This window comes from Xyrauchen texanus, chromosome 18 (genome assembly GCF_025860055.1).
Source record: "Xyrauchen texanus isolate HMW12.3.18 chromosome 18, RBS_HiC_50CHRs, whole genome shotgun sequence".
NCBI classification, from domain to species: domain Eukaryota; kingdom Metazoa; phylum Chordata; class Actinopteri; order Cypriniformes; family Catostomidae; genus Xyrauchen; species Xyrauchen texanus.
This window is the reverse complement of record NC_068293.1, coordinates 25,553,234-25,574,048: the sequence shown is the minus strand read 5'-3', so window position 1 is coordinate 25,574,048 and position 20,815 is coordinate 25,553,234. Positions and strand designations below refer to the sequence as shown.

The following is a 20,815-nucleotide window of genomic DNA, read 5'->3' as shown; positions in this document are numbered from 1 at the left end:
ATACAGAGATTTAGGGATATTTATTAGGACAGGAGTGGTTATTTCCAGAGATTTATCTGACCCCACCTTAGAGCATTAAGCGTTTGCGCTGGAATACGCAGACATTTACGAGTAAGAGCTAAAGAGTGCCTGATCATTTCTGTAAATGCATGTCAAATTGTACTGACTGATAAATATCTGTGAAGGAAGATGGGTTAGTTTCGGGCAGTGTATAGAAACTAGACACGGCAGGATATCTACCCGTAAACTAACAGAAACTTGAGCGTTGGAGTGAACCATCTTGATACGTGGTTTTTCAAGCAGTGAAATCTTGTAAAAAAATCCAATAGATGATAAATACTGGAAAATCTCAAAGACACACTTTCAAGGGGTTACTGGCAGTTACTTAATACAGAGCATTTTTTTTGGAACCACAATCTAGAATATTATTTAATTGTAACCTTGTCGAAAAATCTTTCATGCAGTCTGAACTGATTATTGATTCAGCTAATGAGGAATTTGAAAATCACCTGATTTAAGAGCTGCCTTACAACTATCTAATGCATGTTTGAATTCAGGCCAAATATAATAAGTGACTTCAGCTAAAAGTAAAAAAATATCAAATTGTATGTAATTAATAATAAAACCTTGAAAAGGAAAGGTGAAAAATCTTAAAACACAGATTTGGAATATTCGTTTATTAATGTTGTTGGATGGATATAAATACAACACATACAAAATAAAACACATTGCTTGAAATGCAGCCTAGTTGAAATGACAAGTTCAGTTTTTAAATGGAATGCCGTGGAGCAATTAATGCTATAAAACATCTCATTGCTTGTGTTCTCAAACCAGGTTAAAATGTTCCCAAATGTGTGGTATCATACATAAACAATACAGGAAGCAATTTTTTTTTAATACAAATCCCATTATAATTATGTGTATACAAAGTACAAAACATTTGAATAAATTAGTTTGCATTCAACCTACTTGAAATATGCACCATATATACAATATATATTTTATATTAAGGACTCTGATTTCTCTTCTTTACTACACTGTTTTAGTTTGGAATTATTCACATGTTTTGGACATATCAATATTCCCACCGAAGGGCTTTTTAGAGAAGTGACTATATTCCAGTTGATCAATGGATTATGTTATGTACAGTATGAACGTAAAATGTAATATAAATTGAATATTGCAGACAAAGACAAAACTTGACTATAGTCAATACAATACATACACAATTTAGTGTTGAGTTTTGTGTTCGTAAACTTGTGGGCAGTCATCATGGAAACATACTGTAGAGTTGAAAGATTTTTTAATATGGAAAATTCGGTCCAGTTGTCTTGAGACCTACGTTCTGGAGTTGGCAAATTCTACACTCTTTGGTTGTAGAGGATAATCAATACTTAATAGCTTACACAATGATAAACTGAATATGTGAACATGCAGCTTACACCTCCCACCAAGGAGGTCGATCTTGACCGGTCCAGTCACGCAGGCAAGTGTGAGGATGAGTTTAATGCTAGCTCACAACTGTGTATCTTTGCCTTTTCCCTCTGTGTTGTCATTCTCATCACGCTGAAAGCCACAATTCTCCAAGGCGTGATTCTTCTTTTCCTTAATAGAGCCCGATTCAACAGTGCTCTGTGCACTTTCACCATCTTCCTCTGCTGAATTCTTCTGACACCAGTGCTTCAGTGAGTAATAAACTGAAAATACATACAGAAGTTCATGATACTGAGTAATTAAAACTTTAAATTAAGGTAAGTCCAAAACACAAATGCATGCTTATCCCCACACTTTGAATATAATTGATTGTACCATTAAAAATAAACTAAAGTAGGATTCTAGTTACATAATGGTTGTAAATGACACTACTATGGTTCACAATCAAAATCATATTCCCAATGCTTAAATGTAGAATGGACAAGAGAGCCATCTTACTTCCCACTGCAATCCCAGCTACAATCAACTGAAAGATACTGTAGATTAAGGGGAAGGCAAACATGACTTCAAGTTCCGCCTGGGTGAAGGACAGCTGGGTAATAGTACTGCATAGCTGAGCGTTCTGCATGCCTGTTTCCAAAGCAATGGTGCGACACCTGAAATCACATTCACAAGAAATTAAGCAACACAGACACCAAGACTTGGGCGATCAAGGACCATATATTCACTGTATAAGTTTCACTTCAGTCATTTTAAAAATATTAATAATTTATTTGTAATGTATATGTTAACATTAATGTATTAGTTAACATGGTCTAATAATGCACAAAACTTTTAGCATTTATTATTCTTTGTTATTTTCATTCATATATACACAAATACATTTGTAATGTTAATATTAATGCATTCTCAACATGAACTAAAAGAGACCAATTGTATATTACAATTTTACATTTTAATTTAAGACAAATAAATGGTGTAAAAATGTATTGTTCATTGTTAGTTCATGAGAAACCAAATTGATTTATATAGCACTTATCACATTAAATACTATTTCAAAGGAGTTGCACAGAGCAAGCTAATGGGAACAGTGACACAGAGAAATCCCTAGAAACAAATACAAACAGTTCTTGAAAGTGAATACGTTACAATTAAGGAGAGATGAACACTTGGATATAAATAATTATCTATGAAACTTAGATCACCATTTATTTCTTACTGTTAAAATCTATGGTTGTCAAAAGAACACAATAATAATAATTTCATGATATTAATCAAATTTGGTAAATGTAAACACTTGTTTCCCTGACATTTTCTACAGATTGCCTAGCACTCCCTTGTGGCCCCAGACCCAAGTTTGAAAACCCTGAGTTAGCTAATGCATAAAACCTAGCTTATATAAACATGCTGATGACGCACACCGAACTTGAACTACAGTTCAAACGCTCCTACAAACATGTTTTTTGGGAAGAAGCAATTTACTGATTTTTACCTGTACCAAGGTTGTCCCACAAAGCGAGCAAACAGAAAGCCAAGGCCAAAGCCGACAAAGGGATAAATGGTTCCGATGATCCAAAGAGAAGGAGAAATGGTCCATGAGGACTGGTACAGCACACCACCTACCACGGCGATAATAATGATGAGGAAGATTCCCACTACTGATCCAAACTACATGGAAAGAAATAATTCACGTGAAGCGGATTGAGCCACACTTATGAATCTGAAATATGAATTCTTGACACAAATGCAAAGAAACAATAACACACTCTGAGGATGATTTTCGCTGCTTTGGGCCACCTGTGTTTCACGTACATTCCAACACCAACAGGCACAAGTAAACTCACAAGTGTAATACCTAGAAAGAAAATTCATGACATTTAAGTAACAAGACCCCTTGTTTGTCTATTTATCCATCTTTCCAAATCCTGTACATAAAATGGAAAATCTCCACTCTGATTTATGTTAAGAGCAACCACAGGCCAAGTCTGATGCTAGAACAAAGCTTTACCAATGCTGTCATAAGGGATCTGGATTGTATCGGCAGATGTCCAGACTGAGGTGTAGATGAGTAGACAAAGAGGCATCATGCCAAGAGCCAGGATGGAAGAACATGCTGTCATGCTGATACTGTAGGAAACAGACATCATAAAGTGTCTTTATCAACTGTTCATTCAGTCCGTGCACTTCAAATTGAGAAGCTGGCATATTACGAACATAAGGTTCACAGAGGGTCTAATATTAGGCTTTTGCCATTTATAATTAAGGAAAAATACTTTTTAATGGCTATGAAATTGTATTTGGCAATGTCCACATGACAATTAATTTATTTCACAATTGTCCTTAATAATTGGGTTCGCCTTAAATTGTCTAAGTATTTTTGAAAATAATGGACTTGTATAAAATTGCAAAAAAACGGTCTTGCCTAGCTATTTTGAGGGAGCGAACTCAGAAGTACAGGGGAATGTAGACTGCATCTCTGCAAGTTTTGAGATATGTGGCCATATGTAGATTAAACAATCTCATATCCAACTCCTTTATCTTTATATTTTTCGGTGGATGACAATGTCCAAAGAACCCCAAAGTCCACAAAGAACGAAGGAATGCATAACACACTGCGCCAACTAGGTAACAGCGAGGAAAACATCCTAATTTTGCTTAAAATATTCAATATGCTGGCTTAATACGAGGAACATACAACATTTGTGTTTTTCATGAAGGGGATAAAAAGCAGGTCAAAAACAAAAGCAAAGTTATGGCAAAATTATTTGAGCATTGGTTACGAATGATATTTCTGCACGGTTTAAAAAATACGGTCTCACCTTAGGTCCATGTCGCCATCAAGCCAATAGCAGATAATGTTTGAGCTGGAACCTCCAGGGCAACAGCCCATGATGATGATGACTACAGCTTGGACTGGAAGCACATTGAAGGCCAGTGCAAGAGCAAAGGCTGTGAATGGCATAATGCCAAACTGGCAGAGGAAACCAATGAAAATGCCCCAGGGCCTGCGGACGTGACTCCAGAGCTTTTTTGCCTCAACAGTACAGCCCATTGAAAACATGACCATGGCCAACATGATGGTCATAACAGTGCTCATCACCACGCCAAGAATCTGATTGAAGTTATTAGGGGGCAACAGGCAGGACTTACCCGAGCATATGGTGGCATTGGCGAGGCAGATGGGCTGTGGTGTGCACATGTTGAAAAACAAAAACAAAACTAAAAATAAATAAAAGTTTAAATTAAGGGAAAAATTTAAAGGAGGATCCTAAGGGGAAATATATCAAGAAACAGGTCAAAGTTGTAGATTCCAATCACAGAGTTGATGGCTCTGTCTTCTGAGAGGCTGATTTGGAGAAAGTTGCTAAGACCCCAAATTAAGTTAAACGAGTTAGGTCCTTTACATTTTCCTAAGCACGTTCTATCCCTCCTGTGTTCCCACTCTCCTACATCCTGTGTGTCAAGAGACTCATAGAGAACTTTAACTCATTCCCTAGTGCTTTAATATTTTTCCAGGGGTTATAAAATTCTGAGGAAAATTTTTGAAAAATAAAAAATTAACTTGCTGCAAAAGTTTTATGGGGTCAGTGTTCAAACACATAAAAGAGAGTGAGTGAGCGAAAATGTCAAAGTTAAGTTTTGGCACAATAAATGTAATTGCACCGTCTTGCATTTTTATAATATTGTGGCACTTAAATTGTATAGTTTATCTACAGGTACAGCCCTGTACCATCACCACCCCTGCTGTCATTATGGGAGGAAAAAGGATGCTTACCTGACTCCATGCTTTGAGTGTCAGAGAAGAATACAGATGGTTAAAAGAAAGCCATCAATAGTATGAATGTTATTTTTAAAGTACCTATTAAAGATGCACGGACACACACATGGTACAAAGTTAAACTTTAAAAACAAAACTAATTTTGAGCTTGTGTAACTATGCACAAAATTAATTTATGGAAGTAAACTGGCTGCACACAGTTCCTTCAGGGCACGTAAAAATATAAATGCATAAAAATAAAGTTAAATAAGTCAAAAAAAATGTATTAACTCTTTTTAGAACAGCCCTTAACGCCAGATTAAGAAGGAATGTCATACAGATTTAGAACATGAGGGTGAGTAAATAATGACAGAAGTTTAATATATGGTTGAACTTTCCCTTAAAGATCAGACAAAAAGCATTTCTTCAACAGCTGCACTGTACTCATTCAACTGATGTTAATACAATTTACAAATAAGAACATTAACTCAGTGTTGTACAAATGCATGTGTAAAACATGACTCAGAATGAATTACTAACTCAAGGTGAAGTATGAACATAGAACAAGGTAAAAGGATTATGTTTAACCAGGGTCAAAAATGACAAAATGTTAACAAGTTGCAGTGAGAAAACACCATCTGTTACCCATTTACTGACTTTAACATTAAGTATACACCAAACATTAGGTATGAGCCAAAATGCCTATTATGCTGTTGGTGCTCTGTGTGCCACCAAAACAGCACCGACCCACAGAGGCATGAACTCAACAAGACCCCTGAAGTTGTCCTGTAATATCTGGCACCAAGACATTAGCAGCAGATCCTTCAAGTCCTGTAAGTTGCGAGATGGAGCTGCCATGGATCGGATATCTTGGTCCAGCACATCCCAAAGATGGTCAATCGGATTGAGATCTGGGGAATTTGGACTTAAACTCATCATGTTCCTCAAACCATTCCCGATCAATGTGTGCAGTGTGGCAGGAAGCATCATCCTGCTGAAAGAGGCCACTGCCATCAGGGAATACCATTGCCATGAAGTGTACCCGGTCAGTAACAATATTTGGGTAGGTGGAACATGTCAAACTGACATCCACATGAATGGCTGAACCCAGGCTTTCCCAGCAGAACATTGCCAAGAGCATCACACTGCCTCCACCGGCTTGTCATCTTCCCACAGTGCATCCTGGTGCCATCACTTCCCCAGGTAAATGGTGCACATGTACACGGCAATCCATGTGATGTAAAAAAAACAAAAACAGGACCCATTGGACCAGTTGACCTTCTTCCACTGCTCCAAGATCCAGTTCCGATGCTCATGTGCACATTGTAGGCACATTCAACAGCGAGCAGGGATCATCATTGGCACTCTGACCAGGCTGCGGCTACGCAGCCCCAAACGCAGCAAGGTGAGATGCAGTTTGTTGTGCCACACTGCTCCTGTAAGCATCATTCAAGTTTTCTGTGATTTGTGAATCAGTAGACCTTCAGTTGGTTCGGACCAGATGGTATAGCCTTCGTTGCCCTCATGCATCGATCGGCGCCAGACATCGATGTTTTGCCCCTCCTTGGACCACTGTTGGTAGGTACTCACCACTGCTGACTGGGAGCCTCCAACAAGCCTTGCGTTTCAGAGATGCTCTGACCCAGTAGTCCAGCCATAACAATTTGGCCATTGTCAAAGGTCTTTACCCCTGCCCATTTCTCCTGCATTCAACATGTTGACTACGAGAACTGACTGTTCGCTTAACATCTAATCTACCCAGACCTTGACATGTGGCCTTGTTAGGAGATGATCATCGTTATTCACTTCACCTGCGAGTGGTCATAATGTTTTGACTCATCAGTGTAGGTATAACCAATCTAATAATTAATTGGCAAGTAGTCATTTTGCAGACACCTTAAAAGTGACACTTTTTACTGGAAGACAAAAATTGACATGTGGCCTTGTTAGGAGATGATTAACGTTATTCACTTCACCTGCGAGTGGTCATAATGTTTTGACTCATCAGTGTAGGCATAACTAATCTAATAATTAATTGACAAATATTTGTAATTGGCATTTTGCAGACACCTTAAAAGTGACACTTTTTACTGGAAGACAAAAGTTGAACTATCTATCTATCTCTACATTGATCACTCACAACTGATTCAGTGCAAGATTTTCTACCATTTTATTTGGAAGAACAAATATTATTTTCGTCTTTACATAAATGGACATGAACTTATGATCTGGGTATGTCCCATTCAAAAAATATTGCTGAGATTCCAGTCTCTGCATTTGAAAGTAATAATACATACCTTTCATTGCTGTAACTCAAAAGTATACATGCTGGTGAGTGCAAAATCATGCAAGTAAGCCATGGAACCATTTTAAATCAGTCTTTCTAAAACTGTCACACCATCCCAGATAACATTGTGTCCTGATCCCATGTACATCTGTGTGGCTCCAGATAGAGGCAGTGCAGTACGCTCAAATCTGTTTAGCAGTAAGCTGTAGATTTCCTGTTACATGTGCTATGAAACATCTGAGGAGGTAAATCCCAGAGAACTGGACTGAACTGCAGGTGAAAGGAAGGGGGAAAGGGGTGGGGGTGAGATATGCAGGCAGTTATAATGTGTGAAATGTGTGTCTTAGGTCAGTTAGAATCACTACTTTATTTTAAGAATGTGAAATGTCAGAAAATTAGTACAGCATATGATTTATTTCAGCTTTTATTTCTTTCATCACATTCCCAGCAAGTCAGAAGTTTACATACACTTTGTTAGTATTTGGTAGCATTGCCATTATTTCACTTGGGTCAAATGTTTTGGGTAGCCTTCCTCAAGCTTCTCACAATAAGCTGTTTGAATTTTGGCCCATTCCTCCCGACAGAACTGGTGTAAGAGTAAGGTTTGTAGGCCTCTTTGCTCGCACACGCTTTTTCAGTTCTTCCCACACATTTTCTATAGGATTGAGGTCAGGGCTTTGTAATGGCCACTCCAATACATTGAATTTGTTTTCCTTAAGCCATTTTGCCACAACTTTGAAGGTATACTTGAGGTCATTGTCCATTTGGAAGACCCATTTGCAAGCAAGCTTTAACTTCATGGCTGATGCCTTGAGATGTTGCTTCAAAATATCCACATCATTTTCCTTCCATGTGATGGCATCTACTTTCTGAAGTGCACCAGTCCCTCCTGAAGCAAAGCACCCCCTGGGCAATGTTCTGTTCTTTGGCTTGCAAGCCTCACCCTTTTTCCTCCAAACATATCGATGGTCATTATGGCCAAACAGTTATTTAGGACATTTCTCCAAAAAGTAATATCTTTGTCCCCATGTGCACTTTTGTAAATTGTAGTCTGGCTTTTTTATGGTGGTTTTGGAGTGTGGCTACTTCCTTGCTGAGCAGCCTTTCAGGATATGTCAATATATGTTTTACTGTGAATATAGATACTTGTCTACCCGTTTCCTCCAGCATCTTCACAAGGTCCTTTGCTGTTGCTCTGGGATTGATTTGCACTTTCTGTAACAAACTACGTTCATCTCTGGGTGACAGAATACAGGTATGATGGCTGCATGGTGCCAAGGTGTTTATACTTACGTACAATTGTTTGTACAGATGAACGTGGTACCTTCAGGCATTTGGAAATTGCTCCCAAGGATGAACCAGACTTGAGGAGGTCCACAATTTTGTTTTCTGAGGTCTTGGCTGATTTCTTTAGAATTTCCCATGATGTCAAGCAACGAGGCACTGAGTTTGACGGTAGGTACACTTTCAATTGACTACAATTAGCCTATTAGAAGCTAATTGCCTAAAGGCATAACATCATTTTCCAAGCGACTTAAAGGTACAGTTAACTTAGTGCATGTAAATTCTGACCCACTGGAATTGGGTTTAGTTAATTACACTAATTGTAATTTAGTTAATTCAAAGTGAAAGAATCTGTCTGTAAACAATTGCTGGAAAAATGACTTGTGTCATGCACAAAGTAGATGTCATAAAGGACTTGCCAAAACTATAGTTTGCTAATATTAAATCTAAAGAGTGTTTAAAAAAAAAAAAAAAAAAAAAAAAAAAAATAAAAAAAATAGTTTTAATGACTTTAACCTAAGTGTATGTAAACTTCTGACTTCAACAGTGTACACACACACACACACACACACTCAGTATCTCACAAAAGGGAGTGCACCCTTCACATTTTTGTAAATATTTGATTATATCTTTTCATGTGACAACACTGAAGAAATGACTCTTTGCTACAATGTAAATTAGTGAGTGTACAGCTTGTATAACAGTGTAAATTTGTTGTCCCCTCAAAATAACAACACACAGCCATTCATGTCTAAACCGCTGGCAAAAAAAGTGAGTACACCCCTACTAAATTGGGCCCAATTAGCCATTTTCTCTCCCCAGTGTCATGTGACTCGTTAGTGTTACAAGGTCTCAGGTGTGAATGGGGAGCAGGTGTGTTAAATTTGTAAAACAATTGGTACTTTTATTTACCAAAGTGGCATTCAACTGATATTCAATCAATATCGAGAAACATTACCATACCAATTTGAACTAAACTACTTCAAAGAGTACTCATCAAAAAATCCTTCATGTGCAACAATGACAGCATTGCAGGTACTTGGCATTCTAGCTGCCTGTTTGTCCAGATACTCAGGAGACATTTCACCCCACGCTTCCTGTAGCACTTGCCAAAGATGTGGCTGTCTTGTCGGGCAATTCTCACAGACCTTACAGTCTAGCTGATCCCACAAAATCTAAATGGGGATAAGATCCATAACACTCTTTTCCATTTATCTGTTGTCCAATGTTTCTTTGCCCACTCTAACCTTTTATTTTTGTTTTTCTGTTTCAAAAGTGGCTTTTTCTTTGCAATTCTTCCTATAAGGCCTGCACTCCCAAGTCTTCTCTTTATTGTTGTATATGAAACTGGTGTTGAGCGGGTAGAATTCAATGAAGCTGTCAGCTGAGGACATGTGAGGCCTTCCATATCTCTTTCTGACCTTGTTAGAGCCAGTTGTCCTTGTCTTTGAAGACTGTAGTGCACAACTTTGTATGAAATCTTCAGTTTTTGGCAATTTCAAAAGTAAAGCTGTTACATTTTTTTCAAATAGTGATGGTAGTGTTTTTTTACATCAGTAATGTAGTGACTATACTTTGTGATCAGTTGAATGCCAATTTGGTGAATTAAAGTACCAATTTCCTTCAGAAACAGCTAAATCTGTATATTATGCCAAACCTTTGGCCACCAGTGTGTGTGTGTGTGAGTGTATATATATAAAGAAGCTGGCTGACATGTTCCTTATCTGAAAAGTGACTTCCTGTATTGACAACCACCTGCCTTATCTTATCAATGAACTGATAATCATCTGATCAGATTGACATACTTCAGCTAACAGAATGGAATCTTCATCATTCTTATAAAACTACAGGTCAGATGCAAGGGAACTCATATATATGTATAACATGATTTATCTAGTTCCTGGTGCTGAGGTTATCTCAGATGCATACTAACATGACAACAAAAGAAGAGACTCGGGAAGAGTGTGCTTTATCAACTCATCAATGACTCATCATTATCTAAATTATCGTGAAGAATGTGCCTTCTCATACACACATTGGAAGGATGACAGTGATTGAATACGTTAAGCCCTTGAGATTAGGAAACAATGTTGATGCTACCGATAAATGCAGATTATACAACAGTTGGTGTCAGTCTTCTAATATGATTGGACAAACGGCATTTCTAGAGTCCTGATATTTCTTAGAACAACACTGGAATGTTGCTCTATTTTTGTATCACTTCGCTTGTCTGTGTTCTGGAATTCCATACAGTATGTCATGTTTTAGATTGCAATCCTTTCGTTCACATAACTTCCTGACAATGTCTGGGCATAGAATCTACAAGTTTCTTCCAGGTATAAGCCACCAAGTCATTCAGTTCATCCACACAAGAACATCGACAATCTGACATTTTCTGCTCAATTGCATCCCATAAGATCTCATTACGGTTTAGGTCAGGAATCTGGGAGGGCCATTCTAGAACCTTAATTTTCTTTTTTGCAAAGTATTCTTTCAATAGGCGTCTGGATCATTATCCTGTTGAAAGAGCCTCTTCTGTGTCTTAAATAATTTCTTCCCTGATTTCTGCAAGTTTGCATCCAGAATTTCTCTGTACACTTCAGAGTTCATGATTCCTCGCTGACACCACTGTATGAGAAACAGCCCCAGGACTCTGAAGCTTCCACCTCTGTGCTTTACCGTACCCTTAGTGCAGTGTGGCTGTAATTCCTCCCTAGCTTTCCTCCACACAAATACTCTGCCATCAGATACATGCAGGTTCAATATGGTCTCTAATAAGACAGTTCTCCAAAAATCTGCTGTCTTTCTGTGAATGTTCTTTAGCTAATTTAATCCCAGCTTTCTTATTCTTTAAACTAATTAATGGTTTTGTCGCATTACTCTCCCTCTGTACTGCTGGTGGTCTTTCTGGGTCTCCCTGTGCATGTTCTGTTCTTATTCACAAGTCCTTTATCTTTGAACTATTTTGTAATATACCCAAATGCGAAGGATGGCAGATTTAGTTTTTTGCTAAGCACCTATGAAGAAAATGTCAGATCGTCAATGTTTTAGTGTGGATGAACTGAAATCTTTGGAAAACTTTTACCACAGAGTAACAGGTTTCACAGGACGGGCAAGGAGGTGGCGGGAACCGGCAGAACAGTCAGCATAATTGTAAATGGCATAAATCAACTTAAACAGAAACACGCAGACGCGTGCGTCTCTCTCTCTCTCTCTCTCTCACACACACACACACACACTCCCTCTCTCTCTCTTTCGAACTGGCGCCTCCAGGTCGTCTTTATCCCCCTCCCGGCTGATTAGGACAATTCAGCACCGGGTCGTTCATCCTCACAGCCCGACCACACCCTCCTCCTCATCACACACAGCTTTTACAAAAACATGTTGATTCTATGCCCAAGAATCAAAAAAAGCGTTTAATTGCAAACTTATAACTAAAACAATTGAACTTGTAATCTTTAATGAAGCCTTTATCAAGAGTCCAAACATTTATCTTAATTTTAAACCATATATCTGTTGTTGTCATTAAAAATGTAACAAGCTTCTTTTTGTTAAATGTTCTCCTTGAAAATTGTGCTTATGTTATCTTTGCTTACAATAAATGCAATTGTTTTTTTTTCTCAAATGCAAAGGAATTCATGCATTTTTAAGATAAGCTCAAGTCCAAATACTTTTTGGGGCCACTGTATTGCTCACCTCACTAGAAATGGCTGCGGGAAACACATGCTGGTCTGATTTTTGATGAAGTCTCGCAGCTGTAGCATAAAGGCCAACAAAGCGCCCTGTCGGGTTCTGTCTATTTTAGTCACCACCAGCTAAAACACAACACAGAGAGAAACGGGTTACTTTTATGGCAGCTTAAGTGTAGGCTACATAACACATTCTTTCCAATAAAAAGACAATAAATGTGCATTTGGAAAAAAGTCAAGAACGGCATAAACTTTACAGCTGAGTAGGGGAAAAATATTTTTAGGCTTTTTTTCACACCACACCTAATTCCAATTTGTTTCACCTCGTATCTTTAGAAGTGAGTGTCCAAAAGTCTCTTTGCAAGAGACTAGAAATTGGATCAGTTTGTTTAAAACATTGCTGTCAATTACTGATGTATTTTCATTAGTTCTGATGAAAATTAATCATGGGGACATCAGCATGATGCTAAGAGACTTGCTACAACAACTATGAGGCACTGTCATTATGGAAGAACAGGACGGAGTACTGGAAATATTGCCATGGCTCAAATCTCTCATGACATCTCACCCTGGAGATGAACTCTAGTGGTGCAGAGACAACAGAAACGAATGAGTGATTACCGTTTTCATTCACTACATAATGGATGCCATACCACATAGTTATGATATGGGAAAAGAGTAAGCTAAAATGAGTGTGAATTCTGCCACAGCTAGAGACATTACTGAACGTAGCATTCTGAATGACAAAAAATAAAACCTTAAACATTTTTTATGTATTTTATTCTTATGTACAAAGACACATTTATTCCATATGAGAAAAATTGTAAACATGATATTATAAAGACCAAATTAAATATTTGGCTTTTATATTGTCATTTTACTAATGCCACAAGATATTAATTTAACTATAATTATTATTATTATTATTACACTTTTTTTTCTGAAAATTTCCAATGACCTCTAGCACCCTTTGGTGACCCCCTGGAAGTCCCTGGATGCCAGTTTTCAAACCCCTGCAAATGATGCGTGGATAAAGATAACAGTAATAGGTTATAGTACTCTCATGACCTCTGCTGGACAGTCAAGATTAGAGCACGAGAAACACTTACCACATAAGGCAAGCTGAATTCATCACACATCTCAATGGCAACTAAATCTGCCTTCTGGAGGCCTGCTCCACCATCCAGCAGTAAGAATGTTGTCACCAGACTAGAGACAGATAAATGAGAAATAAAAGGATATATAATACAATCAAGGCTATAATAATAAAACACTATGTTTGATTCAAAAAATAATAAGTAAAACAAAAGTTAATCAAGTTTAAATGTTAGTCAACTTTGGATGCTTGGAGTCCATCTTATTTCAACTGGTAGAATTTTCTAGATTCTTTGGGACATAGTGGCTAAAAGCCAATTCACTTGATCTCTTATGTGTTGTACAGCAATATTTCATAAAGTCAGCATTTGCAGATTGTAGACAATGACTTGGAACATATTTTTTTATAGACACTCAGAAATGTATGGTGCTAAGTCGTTCAGTTCTTCAAAAACAATAAAAAAGACCTATGTTTAACAGGCAGCCAGTTGTAAATGAACTAAAACAGGTACAATGTGGTCTGTCCTCCAGCATTTTGTACTATTTGTAGTTTATCCATACAGTTCTTTGGCAAACCAGTGCATTACAGTAGTAAAGGCGAGCGAAAATAAAAACAAGAACTACTATTTGCACTCAATAAAATCAGAAAGAATTGTTAAATGATTAGACATATCAGCATTTCCCATTAATTACCTAGACAGTGTTGGTCCGGCAACAGTTTCATAATGAACCGACAATATTTTTACACTTCTCATAATAGACTTTTTTCACACTCAAGTAAACATTTGCAGGATAATCGGAGATCACAGCAAATATTATTTTAACTTACCCATATGCTCAAAGAGCAAAAGAAAGGTTTAATATTTCACATGACAATGCTTAATGTCGAGCCCTGCTCAAATGTTTTGCGAACTGCATCCAACTCTGCCTCGTTTATGCTTTGAGGGTGTGACATTTTTGCTGTCATCATCACCATTCATATCTATACAACCAATGTGTTTATGATTAAATTACTAAAACACAAAATTGTTAACAAGAGCACAAAGCTCTTCATAGATCTAGCCTCATAATTTTGCTCTCAATGTGCACCAGACTGATGCATTTAACTTTAAAATGTAAAAAAAAATCTTACGGGGGGAGCATGCCCCCAGACCCCCCTAGAGGATCCAAGGTCCACCCACAACAGTCTCACAAAATCCTGTGGGAAACACTGCATATTAGCAGTTGTGAGTCTTCTAGAACAGATTCAATTAAATTGAATAAATGATAACATTATCGACATAAGCCTACTTTTGACGCTCTTGAAGGTACGGTTCCACCATCTCTACAAAGTCCTGTGGGGCCTTATGTCCATACCCCGGCATGTCCACTAGAGTAAACGCCTTTCCCACAGTGAAGAAATTCAGCTTTTTGGTATGGCCCTGTTCCAAAGTGAGGAAGATGGAGTACACTCATACGAAAGAAAAATCTCAAATGAGATATATGTAATAGCTCAGTTGTTTCTCCTATAGAGCAATGAGGTTAAATGGATAGCAAATGAGACAAAGTCCTACTCCTTCAACTTTATATAACAAAAGGACAGGAACAGAGAAACACAGAGTGAACGAAGGAGAACAACTAACTCACCGGAGTTTTAGAGACCCGCACGTCTACCTCTGGAGCAAGAGAGAACAAGGCGCGGATGAGAGAAGATTTTCCCACATTACTCCTGCCCAGAAAACACACCTGTAAAGCACACAAACACTTAAAGCAAACATGCAACAGTTTGGAATGTCTAGTTGTACAGTGGCCCCAAAACGTGCGATGGACACTTCAATCACACTTACTCAAGTAAATTAATTTAATTAAATTGATAAAATATTAAACTGTGTGGCATCTACAAAAAAAGATGCTAGATCTTTACTCATAGCTATATTAACTTTCCTGAGTGATGAATTTCTTCCATTTGGTGCAAGACCATTTTTTGTAGATGTGGTATATTTCTTTAATATAAATGCACTTGATTTTATATTCTGTTATATAATGCAATGACATATGGGTTTAATTATATAGGGTTAATTTCTTATTTAAACAGATGTGTTTAAATGTATATAAGTTATCTCACCTCTGGCTGCTTAAGCACAGGTATATGGTCCATCCGGACCGCAGAAGTTGAGTAATCAATGTGATGTTTAATGGAGGGAGTGAACAGTGTCTCTGCGCGACGGAGGTCATCCAAGCTGGGATGGAAGATTTTGAATTGTTCCTGAGCGACCTGTGGGGCCAGGTGCTCCTCCAGACCACTGAAAGGGTACAGAAGACCCTGACGCCTCCTCTCAGGGAGCAGACAGGCATGTTTGATGGAGGCTAGCTGATGAAATCTCTGCAGGACCAAAGGCCAACATGATATGTGTGGCTGGAGTGGAGGCAGTGTCTTTATCCTCAGCATTGTGTAGTAGATGTTCGCTCAGGGTGGCTAATGTTGCTTGCTAAAGTCAGTTTTTGTGTCATGCACTGACATCAGCTTGTTAGTAGGGGTCTAAAATGTAAATCTGTCCACTAACATTATGACTATATCCATCCATTGGGAATTTGAGATCTTGAGTAGTTTTACTCTTTGAATAAAAAGAGCAGGTCATTCAGATATATAATAAGCTTATATACACTTTTACAAAAAGACATATATGTAGACACATTTTAAGTGAATCTTACTTTAAAAGTGACGACTGTCTTAATGACTTTACTTACGTTTTTCACAGTCTTCTGCGGTCTCTGAGTCTGAAGGGCTATAGTTTGCCTAAGTCACATGTATCAATATAAGGATCTTAATTAAAGTTTTAAAAAATCAACTATTAATTACGGGGAGTGCAAAAATACATTTTTAACGCTGTATAGGCGCGTGTTACGCTAAAATTAAACCGAAGGAAACACTCGCACGCACAAAGGTTCCGCGAAGTAGAGAGATGGACCGTCCGTCTCATGAGAGGACATTAATGCATTCACAATGCCGGAACATATTCATAATAACTTTTGAACCAAAAGTTCCTCAAAATTATAGTAAAATATTTTTTATTTATTTTTATTTATTTAAATATAATATAAAAATATTTAAATAAATAAATGAATACATAAAAAATGCAGAAAGGCTGTGTGAGGTTAATGTACGGGGTATGGAAGAATCTCTCTCTGGTATCCTCAGGTTTCCTGACTAACCGCTGGATGGCGCCATGATTATTAATTGCCTCTGGACTGTTTTCTAGTTCCGGTCTCCATAAGAAACTACCAATACGCGTTCCAGATGAAGAACAACAACAACCATTTTAAAGTTAGTTTGAGTACATAATAAGTGCTCAACTCCTGCAGTTGTTGTCTGTCATAACAACTCCAAGTACTGTAGTTAATGATTAGAGATAACTTGGTTCATAGCTTCACGTCATCCACACACGCCTTACATTGATGAGTGACCCAGCTACCAATTTTATGTTCTAAGAACGTTTTCTTAACGTTTCCATTAGATTGTGAAAACGTTATTTCTGAAAGTTCTAAGAAAATTAAAAACACTTCAAAAGGTGCTCATTGCAACTGTTGTATCAGCACTATATGGAGCCAAAAATGTTTTCTTTGGAAATGTAATATGCTAAACATCACATTATACACTGAAAACATAAGCAGATGCGAGATAAAATACTGCAGTCCAGAAAATTAATACAGGTGTATGTTATGAATCATGGAACACTTCAGGAACAAGGTGGGTAACAGCATCGGATGCCTCAAAATTTGTATCGGTCCACCTGGTCTGTATATGTTCACAGGGATTTTTTCAGTGACCATTTCTCCAGATATCATATAGGCCAGTAGGTGACAACAAATTAGTGTATTTTATGTTATGAGCAAGTCTTGGTTAAAAAAAGTCACCACTGTAACAATGAAAATGAATGAGAATTACCTTTATTTAAAGGAATAGTTCACCCAAAAATGAAAATTTTCTCATCATTTCCTCGCCATCATGCCATCCCAGATGTGTATGACTTTCTTCTGCAGAACACAAATGGAGATTTTTAGAAGATCACATAAAGGCTGCATAAAATGAATCCGTAAAACCGTTTAATCCATGTTTTCTGAAGCGATCCAATTGGTATTGTGTGAGAACAGACAAAATGTAACTCCTTTCAATATAAATCTTGACATCAACAGTCTCATTGGTGATCATGATTTCAAACTCGATTACATACACTTTGTGCATGTGTCAAGCACTAGATAGTGTAATCAAGCCTGAAATCATTAACATGCATAGAGACTGCTATGGCAAGATTTTCAGTAAACAATTGGTTACATTTAGGTAATTTCTCACCCAAAACTGATTAGATCGCTTCCAAAGAAATGTATTAAACCACTTGAGTTATTTGGATTACTATTATACTGCTTTTATGTGGTTTTTGGAGCTTCAAAGTTTTTTTCACCATCAGAGCATGTGAGCGAAGCGGAGCAGTGTGACACACCGCTCAGTAATCCGCTACATGCACATGCGTTCCCCTCAAGTACCGCACACTGGTAAAAAAAACATTTGCTCAAATCCGACTCCAACATGAAATCTCTGTAGTAGGCTATACTTGTTTCCAGGCGCACACACACACACCTGAGCAACTGCCCCTTTGCCCACGTGGACTGAGGTGCCCCTCTATATAGACTATACCAATGTTTATTCAACAGTTATTATGAAATACTTAAGTACACATCCGAAATTATGTGATTGTAATGTTGTGTTTTAGTGTATAAAAGCTCACTGTTTATTCTGTAAAGGTTTACAATGGCTGTTAGATAATTGTGTCTACCAGAACTTTCTTATCATTTGTATTCAGTCAGATATTTCTCTGTTAGCACACTTATCACACAACATCTTCAATTAATGCTAAAAAAAAATCTGTTCTAATTACCTTCATTATTACTTTAAACAAGTCATCAAACATGCCTCTACAAGTAATAAAACATACACCAATCAGCCACAACATTAAAACCACCTGCCTAATATTGTGTAGGCCCCCCTCGTGCCACCAAAACAGCGCCACAATTGTATAGAGCAGTTATCTGAGTTTCGTATACATCTTTTCAGTTTGAACCTCTTTCAGTGACCTCTCTCATCAACAAAGCATTTCCATCTGCAGAACTGCCATTAACTGGATGTTTTTTGTTTTTTGGCACCATTAGGAGTAAATGTTAGAGACTGTTGTGTGTGAAAATCCCAGGAGATCAGCAGTTACAGAAATACTCAAACCATCCCATACAAGGTTTAAGGTTTGCAACTCCATAACCTCAGTCCTATTGCTTATTTTGCAGATTCCCAAACCTCCATATCACAAAGTGCATTCTGGGTTGAGCGGCCTGAGTGAGCAAAATTAAATCTTCAAAAAGGCGTTCTCCGCTTAAATTAAAAATTTCCCACTCCACTCACATGCTCTGGTTACCATTCATTTGCATTGTATGGACCTACAGAGTGGAGATATTCTTCAAAAACAAATCTTTGTTTGTGTTCTGCTGAAGAGTCATACACATCTTGGATGACATAAGGGTGAAGAAATGATGAGAGAATTATCATTTTTAGGGTGAACTTTCCCTTTAAAAGATATGCTCAAAAACATACTTGATTTTTTGTGTGTGTGAATAAATTGACCAGAAAATGTAAGTATATGTTGTAAGAACTGTTGTATAAAAGCTATATAACACTCACAATCAATCTGTTTGTCTAAATATGAGCACAACTGTACTCTTGCTCATGTGATACATGTGTAGTCGAACACATTGTATGACAGCATTCTGAGAAGGTTTTATGAAAAAAGGCCATATGTAATTGCACTAATTACTTAATAATGCAAATAATTATGATAATTGATACAATAGTTCAGTTTTAAGTAATATTGATTATGATATTTCAGCAATCCAGTCAGCAATATCAGACACTAATTGACAAATGTGACATTTGCCACTTGAATTGGTGCGGCCTTAAAACAGTTTAACATTGTACATTTTTTTATTTATTTATTAATTTTAAATATGCCTAACAGCAACAGCTGCTAAATGATACACCTCTGAATTGTGTATATTGAGTCTGTTAACTAGTGGCAAATGTGCTATTTGTACTGACGTTAGGAGACATCAATGTATTAAAGTTAAAACATAACAAGGGTTCCTCCATTAAAGCTGCCCCTGTACAGTATCTCTAGAATCAGCACTTTTTTCAGATCTAATGTCGTACTTGCATTCTAAATCACACACCTAAAAAAAATATTTAATACTATTTTATAATAGACTATAGTCAAAAAGTGATCCTGGAACAGCCTCACCTGCCTTCCAACTGTCAGCCATTACTGCATAAACCACCAAACTGACATGAAATCAGTGACTATGGGCCACCTAACCTCTTTTACAAATCTTTAGTGGAATAGCAACATAAATTTCTACAATGTAAAGTAGTGAGTGTACAGCTTGTATAACAGTGTAAATTTGCTGTCCCCTCAAAATAACTCAACAAACAGCCATTAATGTCTAAACCACTGGCAACAAAAGGGAGTACACCCCTAAGTGAAAATGTCCAAATTGGGCCCAAAGTGTAAATATTTTGTGGCCACCATTATTTTCCAGCACTGCTTTAACCCTCTTGGGCATGGAGTTCACTAGAGCTTAACAGGTTGCAATTGGAGTCCTCTTCTACTCCTCTATGACAACATCACGGAGCTGGTGGATGTTAGAGACCTTGTGCTCCTCCACCTTGAGGATGCCCCACAGATGCTCAATAGGGTTTAGGTCTGGAGACATGCTTGGCCAGTCCATCACCTTCACCCTCAGCTTCAGCGTATGGTCTGAGCACTGACAAGCTGACCCCCCCACCCCACCCCTTCAACCTCTGCAGCAATGCTGGCAGCACTCATAAATCTATTTCCCAAAGACAACCTCTGGATATGACGCTGAGCACGTGCACTCAACTTCTTTGGTCAACCATGGCGAGGCCTGTTCTGAGTGGAACCTGTCCTGTTAAACTGCTATATGGTCTTGGCCACCGTGCTGCAGCTCAGTGTCAGGGTCTTGGCAATCTTCTTATAGCCTAGGCCATCTTTATGTACAGCAACCATTCTTTTTTTTCAGATCCTCAGAGAGTTCTTTGCCATGAAGTGCCATGTTGAACTCAGTGTTGCCAGATTGGGCGGTTTCCCGCCCAATTGGGCGGTTTTGCATTTGATTGTGCGGGTAAAAATTGGTTTGGGCGGGTGGACAAAATTTGGGCGGGTTTGGGATCAG

General features: G+C 37.9%; 2 protein-coding genes across 2 annotated transcripts; both read right to left on the bottom strand.

Annotated features, from left to right (window-relative positions):
• Positions 1-697: 697 nt before the first annotated feature.
• slc10a2 (solute carrier family 10 member 2) lies at positions 698-4,932 on the bottom strand. The gene is made up of 6 exons (XM_052148865.1): positions 4,254-4,932; positions 3,443-3,561; positions 3,201-3,289; positions 2,927-3,102; positions 1,933-2,090; positions 698-1,697 (listed from the first exon to the last, which is right to left on the bottom strand). Exons 1-6 carry the CDS (start codon positions 4,631-4,633, stop codon positions 1,516-1,518), a joined length of 1,104 nt encoding a protein of 367 aa, XP_052004825.1. The 5' UTR covers positions 4,634-4,932; the 3' UTR covers positions 698-1,515.
• Positions 4,933-5,651: 719 nt separating this feature from the next.
• gtpbp8 (GTP binding protein 8 (putative)) lies at positions 5,652-16,431 on the bottom strand. Its single transcript, XM_052148866.1, has 7 exons — positions 16,274-16,431; positions 15,651-16,138; positions 15,173-15,271; positions 14,837-14,967; positions 13,561-13,660; positions 12,459-12,577; positions 5,652-7,748 (listed from the first exon to the last, which is right to left on the bottom strand). Exons 2-7 carry the CDS (start codon positions 15,972-15,974, stop codon positions 7,661-7,663), a joined length of 861 nt encoding a protein of 286 aa, XP_052004826.1. The 5' UTR covers positions 15,975-16,138; positions 16,274-16,431; the 3' UTR covers positions 5,652-7,660.
• Positions 16,432-20,815: the final 4,384 nt, after the last annotated feature.